Source organism: Piliocolobus tephrosceles, chromosome 18 (assembly GCF_002776525.5).
Source record: "Piliocolobus tephrosceles isolate RC106 chromosome 18, ASM277652v3, whole genome shotgun sequence".
Taxonomy (NCBI): Eukaryota; Metazoa; Chordata; class Mammalia; order Primates; family Cercopithecidae; genus Piliocolobus; species Piliocolobus tephrosceles.
In genome coordinates, this window is record NC_045451.1 from 64,420,753 (window position 1) to 64,444,011 (window position 23,259).

Here is a 23,259-nt window from a genome sequence, read left to right on the forward strand (position 1 = left end):
TATCAGGTATTGCTCTAAAAGTTTTACAAAACACCCTAGGACAACACACTGAGGTTAATGCTATAATCCACCTTCCTCCAACCCCTTTTTAAAATTAATAAACTGGTTTTTTAGAACAGTTTTAGGTTCACAGCAAAACTGAGCAAAAAGTAGAAAATTCCCATACACCCCTTCTCCCGACACACACACAGCCTCAACTAATATCCACATTTCACACTAGCGTGGCACTGTTGGTGCAGTCCAGGAACCTACACTGGCTGTCGTGATCACCCAAAGTCCATGGTTTACAGTAGGGTTACTGTTTGTGTTGTATATTCTCCTATCCACCATTGTATTTATTATACCTACAGAATCGTTTCACTGCCCTAGACATCCTTAGCCTATTCCTACCTCCCTCCTCCCAACCCCTGGCAACTAGTCATCTTTTTACTGTCTCGTTGCCTTTTCCAGGGTGTCACATAGTTGGAATCATACAGTATATAGTTTTTTCAGATTGGCTTGTTTCACTCAGTAATAATACATTGACGCTTTTCCCATGTCTTTTTGTGTCTCGATAGCTTAGTACTTTTAGTGCTGAATAACATTCTATTATCCGTATGTATCACAGTTGATTTATCCATTTATCTACTAAAGGACAACCTGGTTGCTTCCAAGGTTGAGTAATTAGAAATACAGGTGCTATCAATATCCATGTGCAGGATTTTGAGTGAACGTAAGTTTTCAATTCGTTTGGATAAATTCCAAGAAACAAAACTGATGAATTGTATGGTGAAGAACATTTAGTTTTGTAAGAAACTGCTGACTAGGCAAGGTGGTTCATGCCTCTAATTCCAACACATTGGGGAGGCCAAGGCATATGGATTGCTTGTGTCTCATATTATAGGAGTAATTTGTGTCTTCTCTCTTAGTTAGCCTGGTTAAAGGCTTAGCATTTTATTAATCTTTTCAGAGTCAGGTTTTGGTTTTGTTGAGTTTCTCTATTTTTTTTTTTTTTTTTTTGAGACGGAGTCTTGCTCTGTCGCCCAGGCTGGAGTGCAGTGGCCAGATCTCAGCTCACTGCAAGCTCCGCCTCCCGGGTTTACGCCATTCTCCTGCCTCAGCCTCCTGAGTAGCTGGGACTACAGGCACCTGCCACCTTGCCCGGCTAGTTTTTTGTATTTTTTAGTAGAGACGGGGTTTCACTGTGTTAGCCAGGATGGTCTCGATCTCCTGACCTCGTGATCCGACTGTCTTGGCCTCCCAAAGTGCTGGGATTACAGGCTTGAGCCACCGCGTCCGGCTGAGTTTCTCTATTGATTACTATTTTCAATTTTATGATTTCTGTTCTAATTTTATTTATTTCTTTTCTTGTGTTTATTTTGGATTTAATTTGTTCTTCTTTTTCTAGTGTCCTACGGTGGAAGCTTAAATAATTGATGTTAAATTGTTCTTTTTCTCTAATACAAGCAATCAGTGCTGTCCCTCTAACCACTGCTTTTGCTGCATTCCATACATTTTAATAAGTTGTATTTCCACTGGGCACGGTGGCTCATGCCTGTAATCCCAGCACTTTGGGAGGCCGAGGCGGGTGGATCACCAGGTCAGGAGTTCAAGACCAGCCTAGCCAATATGGTGAAACCCCATCTCTACTAAAAAAAATACAAAAATTAGCCAGGCATGGTAGTGCATCCCTGTAGTCCCAGCTACTCGGGAGGCTGAGGCAGGAGAATTGCTTGAACTCGGGAGGCGGAGGTTGCAGTGAGCAGAGATTGTGCCACTGCACTCCAGCCTGGGCAACAGAGTGAGATTTCGTCTCAAAAAAAAAAAAGTCATATTTCCACTTATTTCAAAATATTTAGGTTCTTGAGATTTATTTGACTCATTTGTAATTTAGAAGTGTGCTGTTAAATCTCAGTATTTTGGGAATTTCCAACTATCTTTCTGTTGTTGATTTCTAGTTTAATTCTACTGTGGCCTGAGAGCAGACATGATATGATTTATAATTTTAAAAATTTGTTCATGACCAGCCTGGCCAACCTGGTGAAACTACGTCTCTAATAAAAATACAAAAATTAGCTGGGAGTGGTGGCAGGCACCTGTAATCCCAGCGACTCGGGAGGCTGAAGCAAGAGAATTGCTTGAACCCGGGAGGCGGAGGCTGCAGTGAGCCGAGATCGTGCCATTGCACTCCAACCTGGGAGACAAGAGTGAGACTTCGTCTAAAAAAAAAAAAAGAAAAAGAAAAAAAAAATTTGTTAAGATCTGTTTTATGCCCCAGAATATGTTCTGCTCTATCTAGTTCAATGTTCCATATGAGCTTGAGAAGAATGTGTCATCTGATGCTGTTGGATGAAGTCGTCTATAGATGTCAACTATGTCTAGTTGTTTAATAGTGTTGTTGCATTCAACTATGTCCTTACTGATGTTCTGCCTTCTTGATCTGTCCATTTCTGATAGAGAATTGCTGAAGTCTCCAATTGTACTAGTAGATACATCTTTTTCTCCTTGCAGTTTTATCAACTCAAGAACTCATGTATTTTGTAGTTTTTGTTTGTTTGTTTGTTTGTTTTGGGACTGAGTCTCACTCTGTAGCCCAGGCTGAAGTGCTCTTGCCTCACTGCAACCTCCGCCTCCTGGATTCAAGTGACTCTCCTGCCTCAGCCTCCCAAATAGCTGGAACTACAGGTACGTTTTACCACACTTGGCTTTTTTTTGTATTTTTAGTAGAGATGGGGTTTCACCATGTTGGCCAGGCTGGTCTCAAACTCCTGACCTCAAGCAATCTGCCCACCTTGGCCTCCCAAAGTGCTAGGATTACAGGTATTAGCCACTGGGCCCAGCCAGAACTCACGTATTTTGAAACTCTGTTGGTAGGTGCATACATGTTAAAGATTTGTATGTCTTCTTTGAGTGATCTCAGCTCACTGCAACCTCTGCCTCCTGGGTTCAAGCGATTCTTCTACCTCAGCCTCCTGAGTAGCTGGGACTACAGGCACACACTGCCACACGCAGCTAATTTTTGTATTTTTAGTAGAGACGGGGTTTCACCATATTGTCCAGGCTGGTCTCGAACTCCTGACCTCATGATCCATCTGCCTCGGCCTCCCAAAGTGTTGGGATTACAGGCATGAGCCATCGCTCCCGGCCCCAATCCACTTTCATATAACACTATGACACTTCACAGGTTTTGCGAGTACTTTGTAATAACTAAATATTTCCAATTCCTACCACTTATTCCTTGTATCATTGCTGCCATTCATTTCACTTATACATAAATAAATAAATGTACATATATTTAAATATATTTTTGCTATTGGTATTTTGAACAAACTTATCTGTTAGATCAATTACGAATGAGAAAAATGGGCCGGGCACAGTGGCCCATGCCTATAATCTCAGCACTTTGGGAGGCTAAACTGGGAGGATCATCAGAGATCAGGAGTTTGAGACCAGCCTGTCCAACATGGTGAAACCCTGTCTCTACTAAAAAAAAAAGAAAATACAAAAAAATTAGCCAGATGTGGTGGCAGGTGCCTGTAATCCTAACTACTTGGGAGGCTGAGGCAGGAGAATCACTTGAACCTGGGAGGCGGAAGTTGCAGTGAGCCAAGATCCTGCCACTGCACTCCATCCTGGGCGACAGAGCGAGACTCCATCTCAAAAAAAAAAAAAAAGAGAGAGAGAGAAAAATGAAAGTTTTCATTTTAGTTTCTGACCTATGTCATTTTCTTTCTCTCAGAAGAACTTGTTAACATTTCTTGAAGATCTGCTGGCAACAGATTCCCTCAATTTTTATTTATCTGAAATAGTCTTTATTTTTCTTTCACTTTTAAGGATAATTTCACAGGGTACAAAATTCTAGATGGGTGTTTTTGCTGTTTTTATTCTTCTAATACCTTAAATATTTCACACCAGGCACGGTGGCTGACACCTGTATTCCCAGCACTTTGGGAGGCCGAGACGGGCAGATCACGAGGTCAGGAGATCGAGACCATCTTGGCTAACATGGTGAAACTCCATCTCAACTAAAAATACAAAAAATTAGCCGGGAGTGGTGGCAGGCGCCTGTAGCCCCAGCTACTCGGGAGGCTGAGGCAGGAGAATGGCATGAACCCAGGAGGCGGAGCTTGCAGTGAGCTGAGATCTTGCCACTGCACTCCAGCTGGGGCTTTGTCTCCAAAAAAAAAAAAAAAAATTCACTCTATTCTTGCATGGTTTCCAATAAGTTGGATATACTTCTTTTAATTTTTTTCGTTTTTCAGTGTTTTTATAGAGACTAAGCCTCACTATGTTGCTGTATTAGTCCGTTTTCATGCTGCCGATAAAGACATACCTGATACTGGGCAATTTACAAAAGAAAGAGGTTTATTGGACTTAACAGTTCCACGTGGCCGGGGAGGCCTCACTATCATGGCATTAGGTGAAAAGCACATGTCACATGGTGGCAGATAAGAGAAGAGGGTAGCTGGGCACTGCGGCTCACATCTGTAATCCCAGCACTTTTGGAAGCCAAGGTGGGAGGATCACGAGGTCAGGAGATCGAGACCATCCTGGCTAACACGGTGAAACCCCGTCCCTACTAAAAATACAAAAAATTACCTGGGCATGGTGGTGGGCACCTGTAGCCCCAGCTACTCGGGAGGATGAGGCAGGAGAATGGCGTGAACCCGAGAGGCGGAGCTTGCAGTGAGCCGAGATCGGGCCTCTGCACTCCAGCCTGGGCGACAGAGCGAGACTCCGTCTCAACAAAAAAAAGAGAGAGAGAAAGAGAAGAGGGCCTGTGCAGGGAAATTCCCATTTTTAAAGCCATCAGATCTCCTGAGACCCACTCATTACCATGAGAAGAGCACCGGAAAGACCCTCCCCCATGATTCAGTCACTTCCTGCCAGGTTCCTCCCACAACATGTGGGAATCATGGGAGTTACAATTCAAGATGAGATTTGGGTGGGGACACAGCCAAACTCTGTCAGTTGCCCAGGATGGACTTGAATTCCTGTCCCTAAGCAATCCTTCCACCATAGCCTCTTGAGTAACTGTGACTACATAGATATAATTATTTATTTATTTTTTATTTCTTGAGACGGAGTTTTTGCTCTTGTTGCCCAGGCTGAAGTGCAATGGCATGATTTCAGCTCACTGCAACCTCTGCCTCCTGGGTTCAAGCAATTCTCCTGCCTTAGCCTCTGGAGTAGCTGAGATTACAGGTGCCTGCCACCACGCCTTGCTAATTTTTGTATTTTTAGTAGAGATAGGTTTTCACAATGTTGGCTAGGCTGGTCTCAAACTCCTGACCTTAGGTGATCTGCCTGCCTTGGTCTCCCAAAGTGTTGGGATTACAGGCATGAGCCACTGCACCTGGCCAGATTTAACTCTTATCTTTTATCTTTTTTGTTTGTTTGTTCTGTTTGTTTATTTTTGAGACAGGGTCTCTCTCTGTCACTGAGGCTGGAATGCAGTGGTGTGATCTCAGCTCACTACAACCTCCACTACCCAGGCTCAAGCAATCTTTCCACTTCAGCCTACTGAGTGACTGGGACCGCAGGCATGCACCACAGCCAGATAATTTTTTGTATTTTTTGTAAAGATGGGATTTTGCCATGTTGCCCAGGTTGGTTTCGAACCCCTGGACTGAAGTGATCCGCCCACCTCAGCCTCCCAAAATTGTGGGATTATAGGTGTGAGCCACTGTATCTGGCCTAATTCTTATCTTTGCTCCTCTATAGGCAAGATGTTCTTTCCCTCTCATTTTTTTCAAGATTTTTAAAGTCTTTTATTTTTCTGAAGTTTGAATATGATATGCTTAGGTATAGTATTTTGTTTTTTGTTTGTTTGTTTGCTTGTTTTGGCATTTATCTTGCTTGGTGTTCTCTGAGCTTCCTGAATCTGAGGTGTCTGACATTAATTTGGGGGAATTCTGTTATTATTGCTTCTAACATTGCTTCTGCTCCTTTCTCCTTCCTCTCCCTCTTATATTCCTCTCTTATATAAAGTACAACTGTTGTAGCTGTCTCACCATTCTCAGATAATCTGTTCTGACTTTTTATCAGTCTTTTTTCTCTTTGCTTTTCAGTTTTGGAAGTTTCTATTGTTATATCCTCAAATGTAGACATTAGTGTCCAATTTACTAACGAGCTCATCAAAGATATTCTTTGTTTCTATTAGAGTGTTTTTTATCTCCAGTATTTCTTTCTAATTCTCTCTTAGAATTATTTTTCATTCTCCATCTCTCTGCATGTTCTGCTTCTTTCATTAGAGCCCTTAGACTATTAATCATAATTTCAAAAAAATCTTGGCCTGGTAATTCCAACATTCCTGCAATATTTGACTCTGGTTCTGATGCTTGTTCCATCTGTTCAAACTGTGTTTTTTGCCCTTTAGTATGTCTTGTAATTTTTTAAAAAGTGGGCATGGCGTACTGGGTGAAAGGAACTGTGGTAAATTGGCATTTAGTAATGTACTGGTCAGGTGAGGGAAAAGCACTCTACAGTTCTATGATTAGTCTCAGCCTTTTGGTGAGCCTGTGCTCCTGGACTGTGAACTTCATCAGTGTTTCTCAGCTGTGTGTGTGTGTTTTTTTCTCTTATGTGGGACAAGATGCCTGAAGGGGGCTGAGGTTGCATATGTCCCTTCCCCCATGTGGAAGGCTAGAGGGAACTAGAGCTGAGTATTTTCCTTCCCCCAGGTAGGTTCTAGGCTCTGACAAAACCCCAGCCAGCAAAAGGTTCTGGGAAAACAGTTTCTGCTGCGTGCAGGGCTTGTGAATAAGAGAACATGCTGGCATATTTCAAAGCAGTTCTTTTTTCCTTCCCCCTCCTGGAAGCACAAGGATATTTTTTTCTCTGATGTTCACTATGAGGACCTGGTAGAGTTCCTGGAGGTAAAACTCACAAAAGTGTGAGGTGTCCCTATGACTGGGTTTCGTTGGAGCTTTTAACTCTCAGAGTTGTCAATATTGAGCCTCCAACAATTCTTCAGTTACTGCTTATGTTTTCTTACCCTGTGCGGGTTCCTGCAGAGATTTCTACTTGTGTTTCTACTCCAGTAAGTTGTAATTATCTGTATCTGTCTGTCTGTTTCTCCAATTTTGGGAGAAGCAGTGTGCCCTGTGCCCTCCTTTCTCTGATAGATACACAAAGAGATGTTGATTTTTTAGTTTGCTGAGATTTTTACTTGTTAAGATGGAGTGGTGACTTCTGAGTTCCCTTTAGCTTATAGTGGAAACTGCTTGTAACCCCCTTTTTTATATATAAGGAAACTAAAGCACAAAGATGGGTAGTAATTTGCTTATGGCCCCTTGGCTAGTAAGGGGCAGAGCCAGGATTTGGTGCTCTGCCTCAAGAGTCTGTGCTGTCAACCACTAACTACATCATTGAGAAAAGGTACTGAACTGAGCTGGTGGGAGATAGAGGACTGTATTATCTTTTTCTTTTTAAGACGGTGTCTGCTCTGCCACCCAGGCTGGAGTGCAATGGCGTGATCTCGGCTCACTGCAATCTCTGCCTCCTAGGTTAAAGCGATTCTCCTGTCTCAGCCTCCCGAGTTCCTGGGATTACAGGCACCCACCACCACACCCAGCTAATTTTTGTATTTTTAGTAGAGACGGGTTTCACCATGTTGGTCAGGTTGGTCTTGAACTCCTTACCTCAGGTGATCCACCCGCCTCGGCCTCCCAAAGTGCTGGGATTACAGGTGTTAGCCACTGCCCACGGCGAGGAATACATCTTCTTTAATGTCTACTAAATGTATACTTTCAAAACTTTTCTAAAACACTTAATAAAGAAACATATGTGTAGGACATTAAAGCAATGATTACTGGCCCGGTATGGTGGCTCATGCCTGTAATTCTAGCACTTTGGGAGGCCAAGGCGGGTGAATCACAAGGTCAAGATGATCGAAACCATCCTGGCCAACATGGTGAAACCCTGTCTCTACTAAAAATACAAAAATCAGCTGGGCATGATGGTGCGCGCCTGTAGTCCCAGCTACTCGGGAGGCTGAGTCAGGAGCATTGTTTCAACCCAGGAGGTGGAGGTTGCAGTGAGCCAAGATTGTGCTACTGCACCCCAGCCTGGGCGACAGAGCGAGACTCCATCTCAAAAAAAAAACACACACACACACACACGCAAAAACAAAAAAACAATGATTACTAAAACTTTTTAGAGTAGAACAGAAAAGTCACGCCTAAACCTACCATTTGTATGTATTATATATATTTCAGTCCTTGTCTATCTGCATGAACACTATGCATGGATATTATATATTTAATTTTTTCACCTAACATTGTATCATGGGAATTTCCCCATGTTTCTCCACCTTTTAAAATAAATGATATTTAATAGCTGTATAATAGTTTACCTTGGTAAGGTGCTATAAATTACAAAAGCATGCTATTAGTGGTTATTTGATAATTAGTGTTTTTCTTTTACAATGATAAATAATGTTTCACAATTGTTTACCTTTCATTGAGTTATTTATTTATTTATTTATTTATTTATTTATTTATTTATTTATTTTTGAGACAGAGTCTAGCTCTGTTGCCCAGACTGGAGTACAGTGGCCGGATCTCAGCTCACTGCAAGCTCCGCCTCCTAGGTTCATGCCATTCTTCTGGCTCAGCCTCCCGAGTAGCTGGGACTACAGGCGCCGCCATCTCGCCCGGCTAGTTTTTTGTGTTTTTTAGTAGAGACGGGGTTTCACCGTGTTCACCAGAATGGTGTCGATCTCCTGACCTCGTGATCCACCCGTCTCGGCCTCCCAAAGTGCTGGGATTACAGGCTTGAGCCACTGCGCCCGGCCCTTCATTGAGCAATTTAATTCAAGCCCCATGAGTGTGATTTTTGGGTCAATTGGTATGGATAGATATATAATTATTGCTAACTTTTGTCATATTTATTTCCAGAATGATTGTACCAGTTTTCTGGGCTTCCAACATTGCATAATTATATTAGGTTGGTGCAAAAGTAGTTAAGGTTTTTGTCATATTATACACACACACACTATATATATATATATATATATTGCATATACACATATTATATATTTTAATAAATATATGTTAACTATATGTATACGATATATATATGCACCTCTTAAAAGTACAGTGTCAATCAATAGTGAGAGGTTCTAAAACAGGATCACTTCCATAAACTGATAAATTCCTCCTTTTCAGATTTTCAGTTTATGTTACACGTAGCCTTGATTATATGAGGCATTCCATAGATTTTATTGAATGGATGGATAATGGAAGGATGGATAGGTGACATTCAAATGATTCTTCCTAATTAACACACAAAAAGTTAGTAGCAAAGTTGAGATGATACACTGATTTATAATCTAGAGCGTTTTCTCTTACCATAACTCCACTTTTACTTTATTCAGCCAACATTTATTGTATATTTAGTAGGTGCAAATCACAACGCTGGAAGCTGGGGGACACTACTATCAATAAAACATGGTTCTACCCACCAGGAACCTCCCAGTTTGAGAAACACACACGCCTCTCTCCATCAAGTTCTCATTTACAAAATGAAATTATTGACCCCAAATTCTGTAATCTTATGAAATCCTACATTTCCCATTTATAGATACTGAGGCTCTAAAGTAGGTAGAGTAATCTAAAGGACTGGTGATTCAGGATAACGATAGGGAATATCTTCCTCATTCATTCATTCATCATTCATGGAGCACACACTAAACACCAGACACTATTAAGTGCTGGGAATAGAAATAGAAAAAAGGTAAATTTTCTTCTCATAAAAATGGGAAGATTTTTTTTTTCTTTTTTTTTTTTTCCAAAGGTATAGTTTGGCAACCCAAGAGTACTGCACACAGTATTTATATGTATGTAATATGCTTACAGTACTATTCTAGTAAAACTCAAATGGAGTGGTCTCTAGTATTACAAGTACAGGAGAGAATCAACTAATATTGATTTAACTTCACCCTTTAAATACTCCCAAAACTTAGTGGAAAATATCATTGAATTTTGTAGATTTATCATGGGGAAAAATACTTTTACGTTACTTCACAACATCGGACAAAAGAGGATGCATATGCACGCGGACTTACCACTTCTCCTCTTCTACTTGCACTCCCACAGACTGGAACTTACTGGGTGCTTTATTCTCTCCTGTTTTGTCAGGTTCTTCAGCATCATCCACCTGCAGAAATCATCCAATAAATAGAGTAGTTCCATTTCAGTCATCTTGCTTGAAAAATGAACATCACATTTTATCAGAAAAACCTCTAATATTACTGGAATGTTTTGTAATTTGTAACCTCCTTAGTCAGTATTTGTGTATTTTCTGAGAGCTGTCACTACCTTCACTGCATGCTCTTTGACTCTGTTGCTCTTAGTAAAAGGCAATTTTATTCACTCTCAAGGTAGCTCGTAAATGTCTATGATTCCTCCATAGATTTGCAAGTCTGTACTCAGACTTAAGTATCTTACTGTAAATGCTGTATTAGAAGGGAGTCTACATGGAAATGTGTTCTTGGAAGTTTTTTCTTTTATGGAATCTCCCTCTGTCGCCTGGGCTGGAGTGCTGTGGTGTGGTCTTGGCTCACTGCAACCTCCGCCTCCCGGGTTCAAGGGATTCTCCTGCCTCAGCCTCCCGAATAGCTGAGATTACAGGTGTGTGCCACCATGCCCGGCTAATTTTTGTATTGTTAGTAAAGACAGGGTTTTGCCAAGTTGGCCAGGCTGGTCTCAAACTCCTGATCTCAAGTGTTCTGTCTGCCTGGGCCTCCCAAAGTGTTGACATTACAGGCATGAGCCACCATGCCCGACCTGGAAGTTTTGAATTTGAAGATAACGACATACAAAATAAAGAGGAAAATTTATGTATTGTAATTATAATTGTTGACATTGGGAGATTTAGATATTAACCTTATTAAGATAAACTATAGAGTGTCTTCATCCTTCTCCCCTTAAATAAAGAATTGATTTTGACTATCACTCCATAGTTTCTAAATAGCTATGTGTATATTACAGCTATATAGAAAATATGCCCATATAGAACTAATAACCTATGCAAGAGATTAGTCCCAATCCAAATTTGAAGAAAATTTTAGAATTATGAGGTTTATTCCTTTTTCTTACTGTGTGTTTAAGAAATGTTGTTTCTAAATATAAAAACAATTAAAGGTAAGCTGTATAAAATTAAAATACAGAAATATATAATGTAGAAAAAGAAAATCTCCTAAGAATCATTGTCAATTATTTGATGTATATTTGTCTATATTCTTTTATATATATGTCTAAATGTATATATATATATTTAAATGATTAATACTGAAATTACACACATGAGATTATACTATGTATGTTTCTTCAGCAATGCTTTATTCATTAACTCTACCACTATCTCTGCACATTTTATCGTGTCAGTAAATACAACTCAGTCCTTTTGTTGACTACAGAAGTATTTCTTTTGTTTTCTTTTTTTTTGTTTTTTTGTTTTTTTGGAGACGGAGTCTCGCTTTGTCACCCAGGCTGGAGTGCTGTGGCCGGATCTCAGCTCACTGCAAGCTCCGCCTACCGGGTTCACGCCATTCTCCTGACTCAGCCTCCCGAGTAGCTGGGACTACAGGCGCCGCCACCTCGCCCAGCTAGTTTTTTCTAGTTTTTAGTAGAGACAGGGTTTCACCGTGTTAGCCAGGATGGTCTCGATCTTCTGACCTCGTGATCCACCCGTCTCGGCCTCCCAAAGTGCTGGGATTACAGGCTTGAGCCACCGCGCCCGGCCTTGTTTTCTTTTTTTTGACACAGGATCTCACTCTGTTGCCCAGGCTGGAATGCAGTATTGCAAACACGGCTCACTGCAGCGTCAATCTCCTGGGTTCAAGCAATCCTCCCTTCTCAGCCTCCCAAGCAGCTGGGACTACAGGTACATGCCACCATGCCCAGCTAATTTTTCTTATTTTTTGTAGGGGGGGGGTCCCCCTATGTTGCCCAGGCTGGCCTCAAATGACTGTGTTCAAGCAATCCTCCCGCCCCAACTCCTAAAGTACTGGGATTATAGGGATGAGGATATTTATTTTAATGACTAAGCAATAGGCACCAAAGTAATTTGCTTTCTATTGCTATTATATATGATATTACAAATCAAATTTCATATGTATCCTTTTGAATACTTATACAAATTTTGTTTAGGAAAAATTCTTAGAAGTAGAAATCCTAGGTGGAAAATATTGAGCACGTGCAACTTTAAAGGATATCTCATCAAATCATTTATCATCCTTTCATAGTCCGTGCATAACAGTTTCCAATTCCCTATGCCTTCACCAGTACTAAATATTGGGAAACTTTTGAATTTTTGCTAATGTATCACAAGTTAAAAAAAAAAAAAAGTGTGTGTATATATATATACACACACACATATACATATGTATGTATATATACATAGTTTCTTTTTTAGTTTTTTTTTTTTTGAGACAGAGTCTCGCTGTGTCACCCAGGCTGAAGTGCAGTGGCTCAGTCTCAGTCACTGCAACCTCTACTTCCTGGGTTCAAGTGATTCTCCTGCCTCAGCCTCCCAAGTAGCTGGGATTACAGACGCACGCCACCATGCCCAGCTAATTTTTGTATTTTTAGTAGAGACGAGATTTCACCATGTTGGTCAGGCTGGTCTCGAACTCCTGACCTCGTAATCTGAGTGCCTCGGCCTCCCAAATTGCTGAGATTACAGGCGTGAGCCACTGCACCCGGCCAAAAATATTTATTGACTTTGTTTCTATCTGTAAATTGTCTGTTCATATCCTTTACTAGTCTCCTCCCTAATTAGGCTGTTTTTTATTTTCTTAATCATAGGATCTCTTTATATCTTATGAACCTAAATTCTTTCTCTGTTACATACACTGCAGATGTTTTCTCTCAGTTTATCATGTGTCTTTTGAACTTTGCCTTTCTTTTTTTTTTTTTTTTTTTTTTTTTTTTTTTTTTTTTTTTTTTTTGAGACGGAGTCTTGCTCTGTCGCCCGGGCTGGAGTGCAGTGGCCGGATCTCAGCTCACTGCAGCTCACTCCGCCTCCCGGGTTTACGCCATTCTCCTGCCTCAGCCTCCGGAGTAGCTGGGACTACAGGCGCCCGCCACCTCGCCCGGCTAGTTTTTTTGTATTTTTAGTAGAGACGGGGTTTCACCGTGTAGACCAGGATGGTCTCGATCTCCTGACCTCGTGATCCACCCGTCTCGGCCTCCCAAAGTGCTGGGATTACAGGCTTGAGCCACCGCGCCCGGCCGAACTTTGCCTTTCATTGGAGAGAATCTTAGGAAGTCACATCCAGCTTTTATGGTTTGGAAAGGCTTCTTCTCTAAGTATATTTTTTTAAAGTCCTCTTGTCTTTTCTTTTACGCTTTCATGTTATCTTTTTCTCGTATTTAATTCTTAAATCCACCATCCTGAAATGTTTGTGTCGAAGATACATATGTAGAGATCTAATATTACCCTCCTATACTACCTCCCTGGGGTTATCAATGGATCTGGCTCCATTTAGTAACTAATTTTCCATTTTTATTTGAGATGCCAGCTTTATCTGATACCAAACTTTACTCACATATATTTTCCCATACATTCTCATATAGGCATTCCCGTATACAGTCATGACACACACAGTGACATTTCTGTTAACGATAGAGCACATACACAATAGTGATCATAAGATTATAATGGAACTGCCCGGTGCAGAAGTACCACTTTGTGTCTTTTGTACTGTATTTTTACTATATATTTTCTATGGTTAGATACACAAATACTTAACATTGTGTTACAATGGCCTACAGTATTCAGCATCGTCATGTCGTACAGGTTTATAGCCTAGGAACAATGGGCCGTACTGTAGAGCCTAAGTGTGTAGTATGCTCTGCCTTCTAGGTCTGTGTACCTGCTATGATGTTCACATGACGAAATCACCTAATAACACATTTTCCCAGGTGTATCCCTGTCATTAAATGACACATATATACAGACCTGTTGCTGGCCTATTGATCTGCTGGGCTTATTGACCTTCCCTCTCCTTTTTCCTAAATATAATTTTTTTTTTTTTTTTTGAGATGGAGTTTCACTCTGTTGCCCAGGTTGGAGTGCAGTGGTGGGATCTCGGCTCAGTGCAACCTCCACCTCCCGAGTTCAAGTGATGCTCCTGCCTCAGCCTCCCAAGTAGCTCGAATTATAGGTGTGTGCCACCACGCCTGGCTAATTTTTGTATTTTTAGTAGAGACGGGGTTTCGCTATATTGGCCAGGCTAGTCTGGAACTCCCATCCTCAGCTGATCTGCCTGCCTCAGCCTCTCAAAGTGCTGGTTGCGTGCCTGGCCTTTCCTAATAAAATTTTGTAATCAATCTTGATATTTTATATGGCAAGTCTCCTCCTGTAGTTCTTTTTTAAAAAAAATATAATTAGGCTGGGTGGCTCATGCCTGTAATCCTAGCACTTTGGGAGACCGAGGTGAGAGGATAACTTGGGCCCAAGAGTTAAAGACCAGCCTGGGCAACATAGCAAGACCCTGTCTCTACAAAAAGTAAGAAAAAAAAATAGCTGGGCATAGTGGCATGTGCCTGTACTCCCAGCTACTTGGGAGCTGAAGGAGGACTGCTTGAGCCTGAGAAGTAGAGGCTGCAGTGAGCCGTGATCATGCCACTGCACTCCAGCCTGAGTGACAGAGCAAGACAGTTTCTCAAAAAAAAAAAAAAGTAATCTAAAAACACAACACAACAAAACAGAAATCTCTAGGTTATTTTGGAGTATTAACTTCTAAGTAAACTTTAACATCAAATTGTCAAGTTCGTCCTGTTAGCCTCCATCAACTGATAAAAATCACGTTGGAATTTTTATTGGCATTTCTTTAAATATTTCTATTCATTTTCAGGAAACTGTTGTCTTTTTACTATGTAGTATTCCTGTGTAGGAATATTAAATAATTTTCCATTTATTACAGTATTATATTTTATTTATTTATTTGCTAGACGAGATCTTGCAATGTTGCCCAGGCTAGAGTCCAGTGGCTATTTACAAAGTTGATCCCATTAGTGATCAGCACGGCAATTTTCACCTGCTCCTTTTCTGACCTGAGCCAGTTCACCCCTCCTTAGGCAACCTGACAGTCCCCTGCCCCTGGCAGGTCACCATATTGATGCTGAACTTACTGTGGACACCCTATCGGTATAGTGCACTACAGCCCAAGACTCCTGGGCTCATGTGATCCTCCTGCCTCAGCCCCCTGAGTAGCTGAGAATACAGATGTGCACGACCATGCATGGAGGTTATTGATTGATTGATTGATTGATTTTCAGATGGAGTCTCAGGACTCTCACTCTGTCGCCCAGGCTGGAGTGCAGTGGCATGATCTCGGCTCACTGCAGCCTCCGCCTCCCGGGTTCAAGCGATTCTCCCTGCCTCAGCCGCCCGAGTAGTAGCTGGGACTACAGGCGCGGGCCACCACGCCTGGCTAATTTTTTATGTTTTATGTTTTTGACAGAATCTTGCTCTGTCGCCAGGCTGGAGTGCAATGGCACAGTCTTAGCTCACTGCAACCTCCGCCTCCTGGGTACAAATGATTCTCCTGCCTCTGCCTCCCAAGACACTGGGACTACAGGTGCGCGCCACCACGCCCGGCTAATTTTTGTATATATTAGTAGAGACGGGGTTTCACCATGTTGGCCAGGATGGTCTCAATATCGTAACCTCATGATCCGCCCACCTCGGCCTCCCAACGTGCTGGGATTACAGGTGTGAGCCAACGCTCCCGGCTGCCTGGAGGTCTTATATTTTATGTAAGGTAAGTTTTTATATTGTTTTCAAATAGGAGTTACATATTATTTCTGAAGTTCAATTGTGTTGTTTTATAGTTTTTGCTACTATTGTGAATGGGTTGTGTACCTTTATATTTTGTTTATTGATAATATATAGATAAGTTATTGATTCCTCTATATTTATATTATATTCTTTCACGTGGATTTTCAGTGGTTTCTGCTAGTTTTTTTTTTTTTTTTTTTTTTTGAGACGGAGTTTCGCTCTTGTTGCCCATGCTGGAGTGCAATGGCGCGATCTCAGGTCACCGCAACCCACTCCTCCAGGATTCAAGCGATTCTCCCTCTTCAGCCTCCCCGTTTTTGCTAGAATTTTAAAGGTGGACATCCATATTATCTACGAATAAAAGCAATTCTGCTTTGTTTTTAAATATTTACACGTCATTTCTTGCTTTGTGTCTTGGCCAGTAAAAGCAAACAACACTGAATAAACCTATGAAAATATTCATCCTTACTTGATTTCTGACTCTGGAATATCTCTAGCATTTCGTCTTTAAGTAGAAGTTTAGTTTGGTTTCTTTTATTTATTTATTTATTTTTGAGACAGAGTCTCACTCTGTTGCCCAGGCTGGAGTGCAGTGGCACAATCTAAGCTCACTGCAACCTCCACCACCCGGGTTCAAGTGATTCTCCTGCCTTAGCCTCCCGATTAGCTGGGACTACAGGCATGCGCCATCATGCCTGGCTTATTTTTGTATTTGCAGTAGAGACAGGATTTCATCACATTGGCCAGGCTGATCTCAAACTCCTGACCTCAAGTGATCCACCCACTTCAGCCTCCCAAAGTACTGGGATTACAGGTGTGAGCCACCACACCCAGCCTTTAGTTTGGTTTCTTATAAATGCTTTTTATCATGTTGATACTTGGAATGGCTTCTGATTTTTAGCAAATGCAATACTTTTCACTATCTATCTTGACACAATATTTCCCCCCAAAAGTTAAAATAACTTTGAATTTCTGTGACATACACTACTTGATAATAGTATATTATTTTAATGTTTATTTCATTTTTCTTACTTCGGACAGGAAATATGCTGACATTATAATAAGATGTGTCTCCCTCACATCTTAAATGTTTGTGTGAAGACCCAGTCATCATGCTTATGAACCACAAAAAGATCAGTAAAGGTATATTATTTTTAAAAATATATATACACTTTGATTAATTCTCTAATTTGGTAAGAATTTTTACATCTATTTTTGTAAGCATGTTATTCTATAATTCTTTTTTTCTTGTGTTCTTTCAAATTTAGGTATTAGAGTTATGCTTATTTGATTAAAATATATTAAGAACCTTAGCTAGGCGCAGTGGCTCATGCCTGTAATCCCAGCACTTTGGGAAGCTGAGACTGGCAGATCACCTGAGATCAGGAGTTTGAGACCAGCCTGGCCAACAAGGTGAAACCCCGTCTCTACTAAAAATACAAAAATTATCCGGGCGTGGTGGTGCGTGGCTGTAGTCCCAGCTACTCAGGAGACTGAGGCAGGAGAATCGCTTGAACCCAGGAGAAGGAAGTTGCAATGAGCCTAGATCACACCATTGCACTCAAGCCTAGGCGACAACTCCATCTCAAAAAAAAAAAAAAACAACAACAAAAACTTGATCTTTTCTTGAAATATTAAATGCTTTAAATAACATAGGAATTATTTGCTTCATGAATGCTGAGAAAACCTTTCCTGTTAAAATGATCCAAGCCTGTAACATTTGTGAAAGGTTTTTTTTTTTTTTTTTTTTTACTTTTTTTGCACTTTATTCTTCCTCCAGGTTTTTATTTTATTTATTTATTCATTTTTTAGAGAGACGGTTTCTGTCATCCAAGCTGGAGTGCTGTGGCAAATCATGGCTTACTGCCACTGTGACCTCCTGGGCTCAAGTGATCCTCCCACCTCAGCCTCCCAAGTAGCTTGGACTCAGGTACGTGCTAGCACACACGACTAATTTTTTCTTTTTTTGTAGAGACAGGGTCTTGTTATGTTGCTTAGGCTGGTTTGAACTCCCAGGCTCAAGCCATCTACCCACCTCAGCTTCCCAAAGTGCTGGGATTACAGGCATGAGCCATTGCACCTGACCTCTTTCCCCAGATTTAATACTCCCTCTTGCATCAGTATTGGCAATATACATGAGTGTCTATATTATTTTGACTTTAAAATTTACCAACATTGGCCAGGCACGGTGGCTCAAGCCTGTAATCCCAGCACTTTGGGAGGCCGAGACGGGCGGATCACGAGGTCAGGAGATCGAGACCATCCTGGCTAACCAGGTGAAACCCCGTCTCTACTAAAAATACAAAAAACTAGCCGGGCGACCTGGCGGGCGCCTGTAGTCCCAGCTACTCGGGAGGCTGAGGCAGGACAATGGCGTAAACCCGGGAGGCGGAGCTTGCAGTGAGCTGAGATCCGGCCACTGCACTCCAGCCTGGGCGGCAGAGCGAGACTCTGTCTCAAAAAAAATAAATAAATAAAAAAATAAAATTTACCAACATTAAGTTGTCACAAGAATCTTTTATAATTTTTCAAAAGGTCATATACTATTCCCATTTCTAATATTGTTAATTTCTATATTGCCTTTCTCAATCAGACTTGTCTATTATTTACTATTTTTAAATAACCAATTTTGGTTTATCAATTCCACTTTATTTGTCGTTGCCATTGCTCTGTTTTGTTTTCTAATGCATTTATCTATACTTTCACCATCAGTAATTCCTTCTTTTGAATCTGTTGTTCTTTTTCTAGCTTTATAAATTGAGTGTTTACTTTATATTGTAATATTTCTTCCTTAATTATGAAAAAACATAGGGCTAGGAATTATTCTTAGATCATAACTATGGCCACAGCCCATAGTGATGATTTATAGGATTCCTGCTGTCATTTATTTTGAAATAATCTTGAATTCCTTCTGTAATTCAAATGTTATTTAAATGTTTTAATATTTGCAAATGGTTAGATTTTGTTATCTGTTTAGCGTTCGTTTCTAATTTTAATGCGTCATGGTTGGCAAACACGACTGATTATTTCTTCTTTTTGGAATTCATTAAAATGATCTCCGTAAGGCTCATTAGTTTTGATTGGAGACAGGTCCCTCCAAAAATCTCTTTCCCAATAAACGTTGATGCTGACTTCAAGGCCGTCAAAATAAACTCTTCAAGGCTTAAATGTTTTGAAACTATCTCCTTAGTGTTCCTTTATTATTTTAAGTCAATAAATTATGAATCCAAGATAATGTGTCTTTTTATTTTATTTTATTTTATTTTATTTTATTTATTTATTTAGAGACGGAGTCTGGCTGTGTTGCCCAGGCTGGAGCACAGTGGCACCATCTCAGCTCACTGCAAGCTCTGCCTCCCGGGTTTACGCCATTCTCCTACCTCAGCCTCCCGAGTAGCTGGGACGACAGGCGCCCGCTACCACGCCCAACTAAGTTTTTGTATTTTTAGTAGAGACGGGGTTTCACCATGTTAGCCAGGATGGTCTCGATCTCCTGACCTCATGATCTGCCTGCCTTGGCCTCCCAAAGTGCTGGGATTACAGGTGTGAGCCACTGTGCGTAGCCAATAATGTGCCTTTTTATTTTTCAAAGCTTTCTTTCCAATAGTAACAATTTCTTTGGTTTGTACTTTACCCGGCAGAGACAAGTTTCATTATCTGCAGTTGGACTTATTTCTTTTTTTTTTGAGACGGAGTCTTGCTCTGTCGCCGGGACTGGAGTGCAGTGGCCGGATCTCAGCTCACTGCAAGCTCCGCCTCCCGGGTTTACGCCATTCTCCTGCCTCAGCCTCCCCAGTAGCTGAGACTACAGGCGCCCGCCACCTCGCCCGGCTAGTTTTTTTTGTATTTTTAGTAGAGACGGGGTTTCACCGCGTTAGCCAGGATGGTCTTGATCTCCTGACCTCATGATCCGCCCGTCTCGGCCTCCCAAAGTGCTGAGATTACAGGCTTGAGCCACCGCGCCCGGCCTTGGACTTATTTCTTCACATAAGCATAAAATATTAACATATCTGTACACTTGGACAGGTATTAAAGGAAATAAATAAGTCTTAAGAGTACGATATCAAATAACTAAATTTTCTTTTATTTTTCATTCAAAGAATAGAGAAAGCCATTGCATTTCTCATAACGTGAAAGATTAAGCTGTTCTTTTAATCTGTTTTGCAACTTGAGTTAAATGATAATAGATGGAAATCATAATGTACCATCGAGAGGTAGAGGAGCCAGGGGCTAAAGGTAGTACGTGAAACCCATCTGTAGTCAGAACTGCTCTTGAAAGACTAAAAGACAGTGTAACCAACTGTCGCCAGGTGTCACCTTTGGGGAGTACAGTAGAAATAGTAGGTGGGGCCGGGCGCGGTGGCTCAAGCCTGTAATCCCAGCACTTTGGGAGGCCGAGACAGGCGGATCACGAGGTCAGGAGATCGAGACCATCCTGGCTAACAGGGTGAAACCCCGTCTCTACTAAAAAGTACACAAAAACTAGCCGGGCGAGGTGGCGGGCGCCTGTAGTCCCAGCTACTCGGGAGGCTGAGGAAGGAGGATGGCGTAAACCCGGGAAGCGGAGCTTGCAGTGAGCTGAGATACGGCCACTGCACTCCAGCCTGGGCGACAGAGCGAGACTCCGTCTCAAAAAAAAAAAAAAAAAAAAAAAAAAAGAAATAGTAGATGGGAGTGGGAAAGAAGGGGAAATCTCATATTTTGCTCTATACACTCCTGCACTGTACGAACTCTTTATAATAATACTGTATACATGAATTACTCGTTTTGTAATTATAAGAAAACAAAAAAACTATCCTTAATGCCTATGACTTTCAGTTTAGACATACAACTTTGCTCTAAATCCAAAGCAGCCAGTCCCCACAATGCCCCCCTCACCCCCAACACTAGAGCATCCAGAAAAACACCAGATAAAGTATTTGACTTGTTTTGGTGCCATATTATGCTATAGAAATTTAGATCTTTAAGTATTCTAGAATCAGAGTGCCATGAGTTGCTCCCATAAGAACACAGGAGCAAAGACTGCACACGGATCATGTCCATTTTATGCCTTTTAACACACACACTGATGGAAGGAAACAGCACATTTATTTATTTATCGGACAGAGAGCTTTGTTTTGGTGATTTGCTTACTGTCTAGCAGCCCCAAGCTCATCTTCTACATTCAGCTGGTCTCGACATTGAGGCCAGGACTCCCAAACTACATTTTCCAGGCCTCCTTGTCTGCTGGTTTCCAGTTGTGTTCTAATAAAGGAAGGTGGAAGAAGAGAAGGAACTTTCTTCCTGTTTCCGCCTTCTTCTGGCATCATTCCCACATGCGAGGGCAGCTATGGCTCCACCCTCCAGCTCCTTTCTTTTTTTTTTTTTTTTGAGATGGAGTCTTCCTCTGTCACACAGGCTAAAGTGCAGTGGCGCGATCTCAGCTCACTGCAACCTCCACCTCCTGGCTTCAATCAATTCTCTGTCTCAGCCTCCCCAGTACTTGGGATTACAGGCGCCCACCACCATACCCGGTTAATTTTTTTGTATTTTTAGTAGAGATGGGGTTTCACCATCTTTACCAGGCTGGTCTTGAACTCCTGACCTCGCGATCCACCTGCCTCGACCTCCCAAAGTGCTGGGATTACAGGCATGAGCCACTGCACCCAGCTCCTTCCTTCCTCCCTCCCTTCCTTCCTTCTTTTTTTTTTTTTTTGATGGAGTTTCACTCCTGTTGCCCAAGCTGGAATGCAATGCCACAATCTTGGCTCACTGCAACCTCCGTCTCCCAAGTTCAAGGGATTCGCCTGCCTCAGCCTCCTAAGTAGGTGAGATTCCAGGCATGCACCACCACACCCAGCTAATTTTTTTATTTAGTAGAGACGGGGTTTCACCATGTTGGTCAGGCTGGTCTCAAACTCCTGACCTCAGGTGATCCACCCACCTCGGCCTCCCAAAGTGCTGGGATTACAGGCGTGCACCACCACACCTGGCCCTCCAGCTCCTTTCAACAGCCCATGCACCAGCTACTCTGCACCACTCCGAAGTCCCAGCACCACCTGACCCTGCCATCTCACAGTCTGAACACAGGCTACCCCAGGCCTTTCTTCTGAGCTCGTAAAGTTCTGGTAACCCCACCTTTTCCTTCTTTTTCCTTTTATTGCTGTCTCAGTCTTCCCATACCTGTGTAACCAATTTTGTGTATTAAACTGTCTCCGTTTAAGAAGCGAGCCTGGTCTGTGATTTCCTGGATGGGATTTTAACCAATTCCATATGACTACACTCATGTAAATCAAAAACGCTTATGATGTCAGCCAAAGTAGGATGTTATGTCTTCACTATGCAGTGGTATAAAACTATACAATGAAACTTTTTTCAGAAGATGCATGGTAGTTATTTCCCTGAAGAAGCATGATCCTCAATGCATTAAAAAAAAAGGAGACAGAAAAGAAGCAGGGTTCATCCGAACAAGAATGGAGGGCATGGTTCTCTTCCTGGTCCAAGCCTCATCCCCACCGGTCCTAGAACTGTCAGCTCATTTGCATCAAGTATTAGTATCTTGTAAGTTTTAGTCGTTGTATATAAATTTATCTCTGTGATTTTTTACTCTTAGCTCCAAATATTGGCAAATGGCACCTTTTAAGTATTGTATCTAGAATAATATACTTAAATTTATAAAGTGGCTTTCAAAAATTGTAAAAGAAATTGCAGGATATGAGATCTCTGTCCAAAAAAATAATAATTGAGAAAGCCTGTGGATTATTTAGTTCAGCATATTTAGCTAATTATAATTTTAAAGGACAATATTAATCATAACAGCTAAATCTAATAATTGTTGAACACTTAGGCCTGGCACTGTGCTTACAGCCTTGCATAAATTTTATCAATTAATTTTTCCTACACCCAAAATACACCATATGAAATAAGGACTATTATTATTCTCATTTCCCAGTTGAGGAATCTGAGATACAGAAATATTAAGTAATTAATCTAAGTTCACAGAGGTTGTAAAATAAGTAGATGTAGTATTTAGCTATTGGGTATGAATTAAATTTAAAGTTTTGGTAAAGGATTGGAAACTCTGGCCCTAAGAGGGAAACCATGAGAGAAAGTCGGAGATCCCAGTGTGACATATTTTGGGAACTCGCATTTAAATTTGATTTATGTATAATGAAATTCAATGAATATTTTGAATCTTTAATTTTTTTTTTTGAGACAGAGTCTTACTATGTCGCCAGAATGGAGTGCAGTGGCACAACCTCGGCTCACTGCAACCTCTGCCTCCCGGGTTCAAGTGATTCTCCTGCCTCAGCCTCCCAAGTAGCTGGGACTACATGCATGCGCCACCACACCCAGCTAATTTTTGTATTTTTAGTAGAGATGGGGTTTCACCATGTTGGCCAGGATGGTGTCGATCTCTTGACCTCGTGATCTGCCCACCTCAGCCTCCCAAAGTGCTAGGATTACAGGCATGAGCCACCGCGCCTGGTTTTTTTTTTTTTTTTTTTT

At 41.4% G+C, this 23,259-nt stretch overlaps 1 protein-coding gene and 1 non-coding gene across 2 annotated transcripts in view; both read right to left on the minus strand.

Moving 5' to 3' along the window:
* The window catches only part of DLGAP1 (DLG associated protein 1), a 976,217-nt gene that overhangs the window by 65,243 nt on the left and 887,715 nt on the right, over positions 1 to 23,259 (minus strand). The window contains exon 11 of the mRNA XM_023228478.2: positions 10,049 to 10,140. Within this exon, the coding sequence (XP_023084246.2) occupies positions 10,049 to 10,140 (92 nt within the window). The remainder of the gene's footprint in view (positions 1 to 10,048; positions 10,141 to 23,259) is intronic.
* On the minus strand, positions 16,803 to 16,906 carry LOC111553638. The gene has a single exon (XR_002735019.1). It is a non-coding gene; the product is annotated as a small nucleolar RNA U13 (small nucleolar RNA).